The 14,195-nt window shown below is 41.0% G+C and overlaps 1 protein-coding gene across 1 annotated transcript in view; it reads right to left on the bottom strand.

The window, feature by feature from the left end:
* Positions 1-3,319: 3,319 nt before the first annotated feature.
* The window catches only part of pex14 (peroxisomal biogenesis factor 14), a 43,780-nt gene continuing 32,904 nt past the window's right edge, over positions 3,320-14,195 (bottom strand). Inside the window, exons 7-9 of the mRNA XM_034537585.1 lie at positions 13,934-14,022; positions 8,155-8,246; positions 3,320-5,542 (exon numbers count right to left, since the gene is read on the bottom strand). Of these exons, the coding sequence (XP_034393476.1) occupies positions 5,053-5,542; positions 8,155-8,246; positions 13,934-14,022 (671 nt within the window). The 3' untranslated portion in view covers positions 3,320-5,052. The remainder of the gene's footprint in view (positions 5,543-8,154; positions 8,247-13,933; positions 14,023-14,195) is intronic.

Here is a 14,195-nt window from a genome sequence, read left to right as displayed (position 1 = left end):
CCGTGGTCCCTCAGCAGGCTGACAGGCCTTCCCTTGGATAATCCAATCTCCTCACAACGGCGTCGCTGCTCTCCACCAGCACAGGACAAGGGCGTTCATATTTATTTTTCACCTCCCTTTGTGTTCTCATGGCCACCATGCTCCTGATGGCTCCTGATTGGATCATTCATAAATACCGCCAGCCAGAAGCCACCTCCCTTTTTCTTTTCTTTTTTTTTTTTAAAGCTTGCCACCATTTCCCCTCACCAGCGCTCTCCTCTACCTGCCAATAACTGGAGTAACGCTTTCCTTCAGGTTCAAAAGAGGCCCTGCAGCTTTCCACACACTCCATTTGGATTTGAAACAGCGCCAGGAGAAAAATCAAGTGACACAGGCCACACAGAGAGGGAGGGAGGGAATGTGATCCCACTTGATTGTTGAGAGTTTATATAGCGAGTGATGACAAAGTGCTTTATGACTTTGCAGTGTTCGCTGGGGCCTGCGAGTGAAGCCTTATACAGGCAAAGCCCCCTGGTGACCTTGGCTTGTCAAATGTTCTCCTTTTCCCCGGGAAGCAGCCAGTGTTCAGCGGCTGCTCAGAACTGGTAAGCTGCTTCTAGAGAGACAGCCGCGGAGAGCTTTTGGAGGTGACCCAATGCTTCCTTACTTTCACAGCTGATCTCACTATCGAGGAACAGCATCAGGTAGAGAAAAGGTTTCAGCCTGCTAACCCACTCAATCGTTATCACACGTTGAAATATTAAGCCACGACTAAGAGTCCGCTGCCATGCATTCGGCTCTGTGAGGCTGTACTTGAGCTTATTGTTCACGGCAGCATGCTAACATGCTCACGATGACATTCTGATGTCACAAGTATAATGGTCACCATTTGACCTTTGTCTTGAAGGCGGTTAACAGCTTTTCACTGCAGATGCTGATAACATCAGTCCAAATGAGGATTCCCGAGGAGTAAAAGGATATTTCCAGAGGGGTAAAGCAACCGGTGGAGTTCCACAGGCCTTGTCACAAATCAAGTTTTACATGAGATTGCTCCCAGCTGCATGCCACATGCTTTTTATCTCACAGGGAAGAGGAAAAAGGAGCATGTCTTCCTCAGGCCTCCTCTTCCTGCATTGTCCGTGACCTTTCCAATGCAAATCTTTTACAGGACCAATTCCCTTTGGAGGGAGAAGTCACAAAGCTGCGTCGGGTGGAGCTTGAAGCTTCAAGAACTGGGCCGATGCTGCTGGGATGTGAACCATCTTGAATCCGTGTGATGGGAAAACAAAAGCGGGACCGGGATCAACGCTTAAGGACAGGGAGGAGTTTTAAACGGGTAGAGATGATGCGTGCGTGCAGACGGATCACGGTGGGCCTCTGACTGGCTGCTATGGGCTAACAACCCTTGCATTGATCCAAGAAGACACTCAGCCCTCTAACCTGCTGAGTGCTCAGTTCCAGTGAACAATGGAGTTCAGAGCGCGTCGATACACTACCCTATTGAGTGCTCTCCGTTTAGCAGCAAGATTGATGAGGTTAAGGCTCCCAACCGGGGAGCCAAATGGTGTCAAAACCAAGGTGTTGCTTTGGACAAACAATCCTGCCCTGCACTACCACACTGAGAGGCGCTGGTTACTGGCCAATACACCAGCTCTACCCAGGATGTGCATTTATACGGGCACAGCGGTTTTGAAAAAGTATGCAGACTCTGGTTGATGTTGTTAAGACTTTTAAAACGTAGATGAGAATGTAAGGGTAGAATAGATGGCGCTTTCTGGACAGGAATGCACTGCAAATCCCCCAAGACACTAAATGATGTACAAGTGGATTTATTACAGGAGGTCCCTATAAATCTAAGGTGGGCCTGAACTCCAGGGAGAGGTTAATGGATTACAAAGGGATGTGGTATCGAACCTCAGAGAAGTTTATACACCTCATCAATATGTGAAACGCTATTGATCATTGAGACCCTGATAAATTAAATTAATACACTTGATAATGCAGGGCAATATTCAGAATTCCCTGGATGTGGAAAAAGGGGATATTGTATCAGAAAGATGGTAGAAAATGGCACATCAAGAAAACACACTGGCAGTGTGTTGTCAAAGCTCCCAGAAATCTCTTGGGATTATCAGCAACCTGTGTGAACAGCATCCACCCTCTTTTGCTAAAATGTACCTCAAAACAAATGACTGAAGTTGAGAATCTTAGGATTGTTACTCAATATGAATTGTGCGCCAGTTCAGATACATTCACTTTATGAAGGAATATACACTTTCCTTAGGTAAGATTTTGGGAATATCTAGTAAGAATTAATGCTATGGCTCCTATGTCTCTCATACAGTATAGTCCCTACATATTAGCATTATATCTAAAGCAGCATCCAATCAGGACGTAGCTTGTGGAAGGGGAGACTGATTCCACCAAACATGAGGATACAGTTGAATGAAAGTCAACATGACCAGACGACTTACAGGTGTAGCTCTAAGAATAAACAATCACTCAGTCCAACATTTTGGATATATATATATACAGTATATACACACAGACACATGTATATATATATATATATATGCACACACGCATATATACACACACACATATGTACACATATATATATATATACACCCATATTATATATATATATATATATATATATATATATATATATATATATATATATATATACACACAGACACGTATATGTGTGTATATATATAAATATATATAAGTACATTTAATTCTATAATGGCTATCTTCATCATATGTAATGTATTTTTTGAGAAGGCACTACTACACAAATAAACAACACTTGACAGATATAATGTGGAACTATGTCACTCATCAATTCCAGTGAGAAAGATGAAAACAATGTTTACTTTCTGAAAGGTATCTTAGTGATGTTCATCTGTATGTGACAGACACATTACAGCTGGTTCAAAGAGGTGACATAAAAAAACAGAAAGCTCAGGAACCACAAATATATTGATCAACCGTGTAGAATTCACAGATGCTGCACTTGAACATACAACCACATTAAAACAGCTCAGATTTAAAAAGATGACTGCACAGCCCACTTAAAGGTCTGTGGGATTTCAGTTTTTGTTTGTTTTTTCTTTCTTTTAATGTTAATAGGATTGATGGACATACACATACAGTATATTTGACTGAATTATGATTTAGAATCGGAATATTATTCTTTACTGTAGTATTTTGAAATATATACTTGTGCAAAAAATATAAACATTTAAAATCCCTGTAATACTAAGTTTACCCTTTAATAGTAACATACAGCAGCATGTATTTAGTGTCCAGTGGATTTAAAACAAGAGAGATTATACATGAGCTAAAGCAGATTTATTACACTTTTGTACAATTTTGGCTGACATTCAGACAGTAATCAGCAGATTACAGAGAGGACCAATCACTGGTTCTACAGTGGAAGCATGCGTTACACCTCCTGATTATGTACTTCGTTAACCAACCTTATTCATCCATACAACTTAATCTTTACAAAATTACAAAATATATAGTTTACAGCACACTGCAGTGTTGTTGACAGAAACGTAATCAACCTCACCCAACTTAATCTGTAGGTTAAAATGGGTGTCACACAGGAATGAGCAGTGCCCCTCTACCTTTCTGTCTTCCTATGAAGGCCATGTGATGGAGGTGGAAATGGCACCAGAGCTGATATCCCTTCTTCTCACTCATCGGCTCTCCTTGTTAGCTGGAGACAGTGAGTACAGAGTGAGTAATTAAATAAGTCAAGTATTCATTTATTACTTTCTGTTTCAATCATGGGACAATGTTTTTTTTCTAACTTTCCCCCATCCACCTCCACACTGAGAAAAGTGATACAAGTTGTGCAACTTCCATCTGTGGCAGCCCTTGTTGTTTTACTGCAGCTTAATTATGAAATATTGGCGCCGTTTTCTGTAAAGATTACTCACTGTAGGAGGCCCTACATAATTTGGACCGCAGGGCTTGTCACGGAAAATAATACAATGCAACTGGGCTTTCTGTATTAGATTTCCGCTTTTAGCCTCCTTGACATTTCAAGCTGCATGAACTAATACATCTGTTATTTGTTGATCATTTGATTATTAACATACTTCACAAACCAAATCAGCCACCCTGCTGGAGATGCAGAAACAACTCAGCAGACAGTCTGGATTTTCTCGTCTGCCACGCGCAAACACGCTCGCAAACGATGCACAATTCAGTCCCACAGTGAAAAAGGAAAGCGGGGGGAGAGACATTTATCTTCCTCCTTTGAGCATATGAGCACTCTGACACCGGTATGGAACAAAGCCCGTCATCACATTCTAATCTCAAATTTCAGGGCTTTTATTTCACCCAAATGCCACCCTGCTGGCCTTGTAAATTATTGACAGACTGACACCAATGCGAAAGGACACATAAAAGAGGCTAAAAGCTCCAGCCCTGGAAGAGCTTGTCCTCTCCGATTGCCATCAACAGGGAGACAAACTCTGCTAATGGTTCTCTGGGAGCTCACGGTAACTTTGAGACTGAAGTGTCAACATATGACTCCTGACCTGCAGCTGCACTATACAGGAGAGATATTCTGTGCAGCACTGCCTCTTAGGTCTAAATAAGAACAGTAGTCATATTACAAGGACACCAAGGCAAAGCTTTGAATTATCTGATCAAATCGTAAAATTAAAAGCAGTCAGTCACACACGGTTAGTTCGGCATACGGCCTTTTAAAGTCATTCTCATTTGACTGTTGCTCGTCAGTTCTCCTTTCAAAGAAACGGTACACCGTGGTTTTTGGCTCACCATGCAGTCATTTAGTCTGCATGATGAAAAGTAAATCGAGGTAAGCTGTGTGTCAACTAGACACTCCAATATTTGTAAGTTTTGAGTCTTCTCACGCCTACTCCTCACTTTGCTCAAGATTAAGATGTTGGAAAACCAGAAATGGAAACAGACAGTGAAGATAGATTTTATATTAAAAAAAAAAAAAACATGAGCAGAGAGGAGCAGAATGAAACAAAGCTGTGATGAGAAGCGGTGTTTGGAGAGTGTCTTTGTGCTTTCTACTGCCATCTAATCCACCTCACTCTCATTGCTGGCACCCTCGGGCTTCCTCAGTTTGTCCACCTGTTCATTAATCTGTCCATCCCCACCTCGACGATTCACTGTCTGTATGCTTACACCGTCCTCTTCTTCCTCTACGTGGCTAAGATCATCCTCCTCCTCCTCCTCTTCTTCTTCTTCCTCCTCCTTCTTTTCCTCCTCCTCCCCCTGTACCTCCATGCGATCCTTCAGGTCCAGGACCAGGGTTGTGCCCACGCCCACAGTGCTGTCCTCTCTGTTGATACCATTCACTCCATCAGGCCCTCCCAGTGCATCCTGGGGGCTGTGGTGTCCATCTTTGATGGGTGAGGAGCTAGCAGACTCGTTGCTGAGCGGGGAGATGTCGCTGCTGCTGCTGTTGGTGTGGTTGACTGGCAACGAGCTGGGCGCCGAGGGTGGCTTCAGGGGAATCTGCCATGCAGGGATTTTAGGAATAGTGGGAGTTGATGGGAATTGTCGCCTGTGGAAAGGGGGGGCAAACAAGAGAGAGGAAGATCAAAAACCTCACCGTGATCAAAATATGAGAGAAAAGACTTTCCCACAATCAGCCAATAGGGCGTACAACCACAGAACTATACATAGCTTAGGTGTTGAATGAGAACATATCTCCAACACCAGTTTACATTTTAGCATGCAGCCACACACAAAGCATCCTGTGAAATTCTCGTAATAACAGCACAGAAAATGGCTTTCCCCCCCCCCAAAACCACCAGATGTTTGTCACACCTGGTAAAGATGTGCTTAGATTTTTTTTAATTACATCCACTGCAGCTTTTAAGATCAAAAAGACACCGTTGAATCGTAATGGGATAAGCACTGCTTAGTGTTTAAAAAAAACAACAACAGTTTGGAGATGATTTGGATCATTTGAACAGGAAGGGAACACGCTTGAAGACAGATGGTGATACAGAGCCTTTAGTTTGTGATTCAAGCCTTTGCCAGAAAACTCATTGTGAGAGTCAGGATGAAGTCAGGAACGTAAATGACAAAGGGATATTATTGCTGATTAGAATGTACGAGGCGAACAAAACATGCTCAACTAGACAGTTCTGAGGCAATTTTCGTCCATGCCGGTTTTCTGATGTACACTCTTACTTCAGGCTTCATTATGGACACTGATACATAATCATGCATGCTAATGAGCTGGGCCTAGATTGAGGAACAAAGATGGGAAGAACAAGAGGATGTCTGGCAATAGACAATGAGGCCTTTAACAACACAAAATACTTTACACCTTGCATAAACATGTGGCAGGTGTGTAGGATAGGATTTTACAAATTAGATTGATTGATTGAAAAGTCTCTATATGTTATCAGCTAATTTACACAGCTAATTTTCCAGAAGTCATTTCTGTGTCGTGTCATTGTGCACCCATAAAAAGACTGAGGTTGTATCAGAGCAATTATGCACGTGTGGTTATTTTGCTTACCAATAACAGCATTAAAACACAGAAGACCAGCTGATGCCTGCAGTATGCTAATCGACCGCAGCAAGTTGTGAAGTAAAATAAATGGTGCAATCAGTATTATAACCTCCAGTGCCTGTGAGATTAAACATATTTGAGATTAATGATTATGTTTTCAGTGTGCGAGCAATTTGGAAGAGCAATGTGACATTCTGTGTTCTTTTCTTTTATTTATTTAGACGGAAGCACAAACTTTTCAGGGCATCAGCAGCAGAGTCCTGCACAGTAGAAGTGGTTGTGACGGTTGTGTGACGATTGTTTTTGAGTAACTATGTGAACATTGTTTCTGAGAAATGATGAATCTTAACAAAAGGTCAACTTCGTACATTTCCACGGCTCTTTCTCGGGTTCATTCCTCTTCTATATGCTCAACAATACAGTCAAAGTGTTACATTGGCTACATTTCTCGAAAGCTAAACTTGTGAGGTGCAAACAGACTCCAGCGACCACCTAACACATGTTCTGGTCTCTTCTGATCATCCTTTTTTCATACAATTTCCAAAAGTTACGGCTGTAATATTATGCCCACTCCTACAGTTTCTATTTTTGTTATATTCTCAGGTCCAGATGACTCCAATGTTTCACATCCAGGTAATTAATTACCGTTCCACTCTATCAGCTAGACGCTCAATTCTATTTTATAGGATGGATGTCTTTTTTTTAGGATCTATACTAGCACTAGCATTGGCTATTATTCCTGGGGTCCCTACACATACAGTCAAACCTGCGTTGCTGAGAAATGAAGCGAAAAAACATCAGTTCCCTTAAAGGGCCACTTGAGGCTGGTCCCAGAAGCGAGTCGATCTCAATTAAAATGCACAACTTTACAGCAGAAATAAACATGTTTAAAACGTAAAATCAATCCGGCATGGGTACTTGATCTATTATGAAGCACTGAGGACGGTTTCTTAAAACACTAACCATGTCCCTTGTTTGGGAATGAATCTGTCATTTTGCAGCATTGACGCTATCCCAAAATCACACTGTATGGTTCTATACTTCAGTTCCATGAAGACCACAGACAACAGATAACTCCATTTGCAAGGTACCCCACATCTCCCATCACGAGCTTCAGGAGCAGTGAATGACAGCTGCGTTAGAGACTCCTCAGTTCTGATTGGTTGTTTTCCTTCAGGCGCAGGGGAATCTTTCTAATGCCATTAGGAGCACTAAAAAGAGCCAGAGGAACCTGATTTATTTACAGATTATCTGTCTACTATACTACTGTCTGGATATAATGACAGTTTGAGCAACTATGCCAACAAATATTATTTTAATCAAGGTTACCTACTGAACCTTGAATCTGTCTATACCCAGTTATTACGTGTGCAAATCCACAAAAATAAAGTAAGAATAACCGAAAAGAGAAACATGAGATTATGTAGATAGTCAAAACGTATTTTAATGTTAGATTTCAATGTAATGTGGCCAAAGTGTACCTGATACATAGAGCTTTGTTCCTGTTTAACACTGTCAAATGGTTCAAATCGACTGCATCCAGGATCTCAAAAGTGCATGAAAACAGTGAGTGGCTGGCCCTTAGACAAACACACCTGCACTGTTTCATGTGTTTTATTCTGTGACGGAGATCTGGATAACTTTGTTACCTGCTCAGCAGTAAGCCCTTCAAAGAGCTGATCTCAGCCTTCAGCTCTCCAACTGTTTGGTTGTCCAGGACGCGGTTGGTTGAAGACGATGCCTATTGGAAGGACAAGGACGGACACACACAAACACACACACACACACACACACACACACACACACACACACACACACACACAGAGAGAGAATTTGAAGGACAAAGTCAATATACATCTTTCAACAACTCCTCTGTGCTTAGTTTCAACAACATGAAATAATAATAAAAAAAGAACATTGGGTTCAAGGTAAACAAATATGGTAAATGCAAATACTAAAAGCCACATGTTTTTGTGTAGTCAGGCTATTCGTTACCATAACAACATCGGCCAACGGCCTACTGCTGGTGATGACAGAAAAGAGGATATATATACTAGAGACACCTTTATGGCCTTGAATGCTCAGAAAGCCCAGTGAGTGTGAATCATGTTGTTTTTACATAATTTTACATAATATCTAGAAAGGATTAGGCCAGAGTCCAGTGTTTTGGATAATGACTTTATCTTGAACAATGACCACATTCATGTAGGTAGACCATAGCTGAGCAGTTTGTTTAGTTCTTTTTGTCTTTTATTAAAAGGCATGTGTTATCACACACACACACACACACACAGACACACACTGGTGTGGCATGAAATGATACAGGGGTTCAAAGCCAAGTATTTGAATGGCAAATTGCTGTCAAAAAACAGTTTTTTTTTTAGGGATAGGCAGGACTTTGACAGCGGGAGCTATGAAATTATGATTGTTTTTAAAAAAAAGTCTTGAGGAGAAAAAAAGACAATCACAAAGCACAAGTCAAATGCAACGATAAAACTGGACTCCAGCTGTTGCAAAGCTTTGTAGACTTTTGGGTTACTGCAAAATGATTGGGAAGACAGTAAAGGTTCAACATGGAGGTCAAGATAAATCTGAGTTTGTGAGATTATTAAAAAGATGAAAGAAGAAGAAGAAAACATTGCTACTACATAAAACCATTGCAAGTTGTCTCTCCCCAGGGCGCTCAAAGCAATCCAAATCAAACAATTGAACTGCTCAGAGACAAATGTAACTTGTGACCAGGCATCATGAGAGGGCATTGCTTGGCTGTAAAGAGTCTCAACCCAAAAGATTGGGAACCAGTGATGTAGATAATTGTTCCCCATGCACAATCCATTCCTGAATAAAAACACAAACATGTGCAAGAACAAGGGGATTGGACTGATGAGACCAGAGGGAGAAGACAAGGAAGAAAGTGGGATAAAGAAAAGTAAAAACTCTAATTAAGACTCGCTAGACTCACCAGAGGAAGCTTGTTAGGAAGCGTGGACCCCCTATCGAGGGGAGAGGGATAACTTGGACTCTTTCGCTTGTAATTAAATCTAAGAGAAATTAATTGAATCACATCTGAAAGGGATCAGACTCATTTACAGTGGAAGGAGGGACGCAGAGGAGGAGAAGTGAAGGGAGACAGAAAAGGAGGCTTTTTTGGCTCTTATCGACTCCTAAACCTCGCTGATAAGGAGCCCTGTTTTAGAGGCGGTGCATTGGAGGCCTGCTGAAGACACTCTTATTACAGCCGTCACCTCATTAGAACCATCTTAATCCCTCGCCTCCCCAAGGCACCCGTATAATAAGGCTGGATTCTGCTTCTCTCTCATTTTACATTAAAAAAAAATTAATTGCTGTATGGGCTGAGCTAAAAGACTTCCAAGGCACAGAATCAACTTAAGATATATGCAAATTTCTCCAAATAACAGAAAATTATTATATCACTTAACATAAGGAGAGAAAAAAAGGCTTTAGAGTAGAATTGTTAAACCGCCAGCTACATAATGTGCATTATCTACCGAGCAGCACCCTATAATATCTCACATCAAGACAACAACACTACCGCTGACATATGTCTTATTAAGTCTGAAGAAACCTAATTAAATGGTGGACCAGGACTGGATTTCAGCTTTGAGATAGATTATGTGAGAGTGCACACACACACACACACACACACACACACACACACACACACACACACACACACACACACACACACACACACACACACACACACACACACACACACACACACACACACACACACACACACACACACACACACACACACACACACACACACACACACACACACACACACACACACACAGTGGAAGGATCTTGTGTTAAGTGCACTAGCTGCTTGGGTGGAGGCTGAGTGGAGGGGTATCAATGACTGAAAAGATTGAAAGAAACGCCGCTGACTTTAAAAGCCCCACCTGAAGTGTTGACACATATCCAATAGACCGGCGTGTGTACAATGGGATGTTTTAACAAACTGCTGATCAAAATATTTAACTTCTGCAAAGATTTAGCGGTTTTGATTACAAAGGCACCGTCATCAAGAAGATACTTCCAGGTCTGTGGATATACAACAGTTAATGTTTAACTTTGCAACACACAATAAAGACCTCTATATTACTATTATTACTATTAATTTAACAATCATAACAAAGTTATTTATATTATTATTTTTATCATAACAAAGTTGTTTTTTGTATGCAATTTTGCAATGTATTTTCTTATATTTGGATATAAATTATTGCATCCAAAATGTTTTGTATTGTTTACGTTTGTATCTTTATCTATGAATTTAATTAAAAGATATTTCAAACGTACATTAAAATGTGTAATTAACCATAAATATTGCATGTATAACTGGAATGCATTTTGTATTTCCTTGGAGACTTTAGTTAAATGCATAAAAATAAATGTTAACACTGTGGTTCTCCTGCTGGTTCTGAGGATGTGGACATATAGATGTTTAGAGGCCTTTCTTGGCTACGTACAGTACGTGTTCGGCTTATTGATAGACTATTTATTACTCTATGTTCATGTCCTTTAATTACATTAATTCCACCCACCAGTTCTATAGACTACATGGAACAAGTTTACCCTGAAGGCAATATGTGCAAAACTGAATTTAGATTTAAAAGTAAAAAGACTCAGCGTTATGAGTGCACATCGCTGTGGTGTTTGACTTCTATCATACTTCCTTCCTGATGTACAGATGCAGGGCTCTGTGTGGCCTTAACAGTGGAGAACATAATTCTGCGTCTGGCACTGCACATAGCAAAAAGCCTAATGCATGAACAAATACACAAACAAATGAACCAACCAACCAAAATCAAAATAACAACTCAACCTGGAAGAGAGGTGGCACGTATTACATTATCAACCACAGCGCTGGCTGGAGGTGTTTGTTTTTTTGTTTTTTTAGTGTGTAAATACTGTATATAGTAAAGATTTACTCTAACTGGTTTAAAAATCTTGCCACTAATATTTCTAGGGTGGGTGCCTGGGTATGATAGGGGTCGGCCTCTGTCTGCTGGTTAACTAAGTGCTTTAAGAAAAAAAAGAAAGAAAAAAAATCCCAAGCAGAAAGAAGAAAAAAAAGACTATCAACTCTAGCAGCACCCAAGGACGGCAACGCATCTAGCTAAATGAAGATAAATGCCTGTGGACCATTAGCAACAAGATAAGATCTTTAACAAGGCTTGTTTAAGAGTGTCTGAAGGCAAATTAATTCACAGTTACTCTGCCGGCAGACAGTGTGTTTTCGTGTAACACATGTATATTTATGATGGAATTAGTTTCAAAAGGAAGTCCCGAGAGGAGTGTTTTTGAGTGGAAACGCTGGTACAGTGCAATTGATTTCACTCTATTTATGCACTTTCCCACTGGCAGTTCGTCTCGCGCAAGCAAGGAGGCGGTTTCTAATCTTCTATGTAGTATCCACTAATAAAGAGAACGATCAGTGAGTTGAGACAGCAGGGAAAACACAGCTAACAGGCAGATTTGTAATGATAATGGAGCAGAAATAGACTAGGCTGCTTAACATTAGGGCTGAATCATCCTCGGGCAAATCTATCCTTAAGGCCAGTGGCAGAACGCAGCAGCATGTCTTTGAAGAGTTGTGAGAAAGTGGTGAAAAAGAGACGAATTGCTCAGAATCTGACGTGTCCAAATGCACAGCATCAGTGCATGCTCTTTCTCTACGTGTGTGTGTGTGTGTGTGTGTGTGTGTGTGTGTGTGTGTGTGTGTATGAGTCAGTCCGTCTGAACTCACTTCCATAATGAGCTCCACAGTTTAGGGACAGTAAACGCACTCCGCAATTGAGCGGTTTCAAACCTAGGAGAAAATGTTTTCTTAGCAGCTGAGGAACTAGGAGGCTCCACGTGTTTCGGGTTAAAGGCACATTTCCGCGTTGAGAGGTATAATTAGTAAGCGTGGCGCACTTTGAGCAGCGTGGTGAGGCAAACCCCGAAAGCCGCAAACGGTGAATGATAAGTAGCTCGCCAGCTCCAACATGTGTTTCTCATCAAACATCATGGACCTGAAAACAATTTCCCAATTTCCCCTGTGGCCTGCGACAAGAGGGCCTTGTGCCGACTCGCAGGGAAAATTTAAGATCAACACTATAGCAATAAGGCAGAGTTTATGATTTGTTTAATGGGTGTTTTGATGTGAATTATACTTTTTATACACTACCGCTCTCCAACAAGGCACTCATAGCAAATGAAGTAGATACTTTTTAATCCAATCTGTGATTTGGAAATGACAAATGAAAAGAGAAAACATCCCTTGTCCTTTAGAAGCTGGAGGAAACTCATTGTTTGAAGGGAGCCAACAGCCTGGCTGACAGAAAACCTTTTATAATTTTCAGATTTCCAACCAGCGTGGGGTCAAACCAGATCGTTACCTCACAGATGCTGATTTAAGACGGCGCTGCTGCTTTCCACAGTTCTCAGAGACCGTTTGGCTTAGAAGTTGAAACAGCACAAAATGAGCTATGAGTCGTCAGTTTTTGATGAACTTCGTTCGGGGAAGAGATTCATATTTTTCTTTCCCGTTTGTGCGGAAGCAGATGTGTCCGCATATGTTTTCCTGTGATATCCAGATGCTACAGTGAAACACCCATGTGCTTAACAAGCTGTGGACATAAAACATTGTCTAAGATTGTCTCTTCCAAGGCATTTTTTTAGAGCCCAGAGATCATAAAGCGATTTATAAACGGTGTTATAAAAAGCAAGCAACATTTCATCCTTGCACATACGTTTTTAGACCAATCACTCAAACCGATTCACCTAAACACTTACAATTCAGAGTAGATTATGAAAATGGTCTATAAACATAAAGCTGAGAAGGAACGACAATATGGTTAAAGATTATGGTCCCGTGATGAGATGCACCATACTTTTTTGCTGTGTGTTCTGATGATATACAGTATAATAAGGCTGTCTGTCATAGGTAGTTATGACTCAGGGCAGTGCAAGACATTTTAGTACTCAAAGGCCTCGAAAAACCAAATCTCTCTCTCCTCATCAATCTGGAGATTTCAACTGGCAACTTTACTTTTACTGAGCTCTTCTGCTATTTCAGAGTTAGTGCCTGTCGAGCTTTTCCCAAAAACATTAAATCATACATAACAGACCTTGAAGGGTTACTTTCATGTTCAAACTCCACTGAAAACAAACTTCTATCCAGCTCATTTCCTCTCATTGTTGAAAATATATAATATCACATGTTTTCAAACCAGACCATTTAGGGTCATCGCCAACAGCAACAAATGTGCCAATACATCTATAACATCTAACAACTAAAATCTGGAGTAGGATAACGTGAAAGAGGTTTAACTGAAATCACTGATATTCCATCTAGTTGCAAGCTGTGTGTGGTGGTGAAGGGCGCGTAGCTGCTGATGAGCTAGTAGCTACCTCCAGTTCATGTGAGAGCTCCTGGATTCTCTGCTGCTGCTGGATCAGGAGCTCCTGGACAGAGACCAGGGTCTGTTGCAGCTGGCTGACTGTGGGAACAAGATGGTAAATTCAGCAAACCTTTATACAATAAAAAAGGAAGTTTGATTGCGTGACAATGTTGTTTTGTTGCAACAGGACTAAACATTTTCTTTCAAGCGTCGATGAGAGAACTGATGAGACTCAACTTGTGTCACTGATCAAAGGTGTCCTCTAAGAATTG

This window comes from Cyclopterus lumpus, chromosome 7 (genome assembly GCF_009769545.1).
Source record: "Cyclopterus lumpus isolate fCycLum1 chromosome 7, fCycLum1.pri, whole genome shotgun sequence".
Lineage (NCBI taxonomy): Eukaryota > Metazoa > Chordata > Actinopteri > Perciformes > Cyclopteridae > Cyclopterus > Cyclopterus lumpus.
The sequence above is the reverse complement of the archived record's forward strand: the minus strand, read 5'-3'. Positions and strand labels throughout refer to the sequence as shown.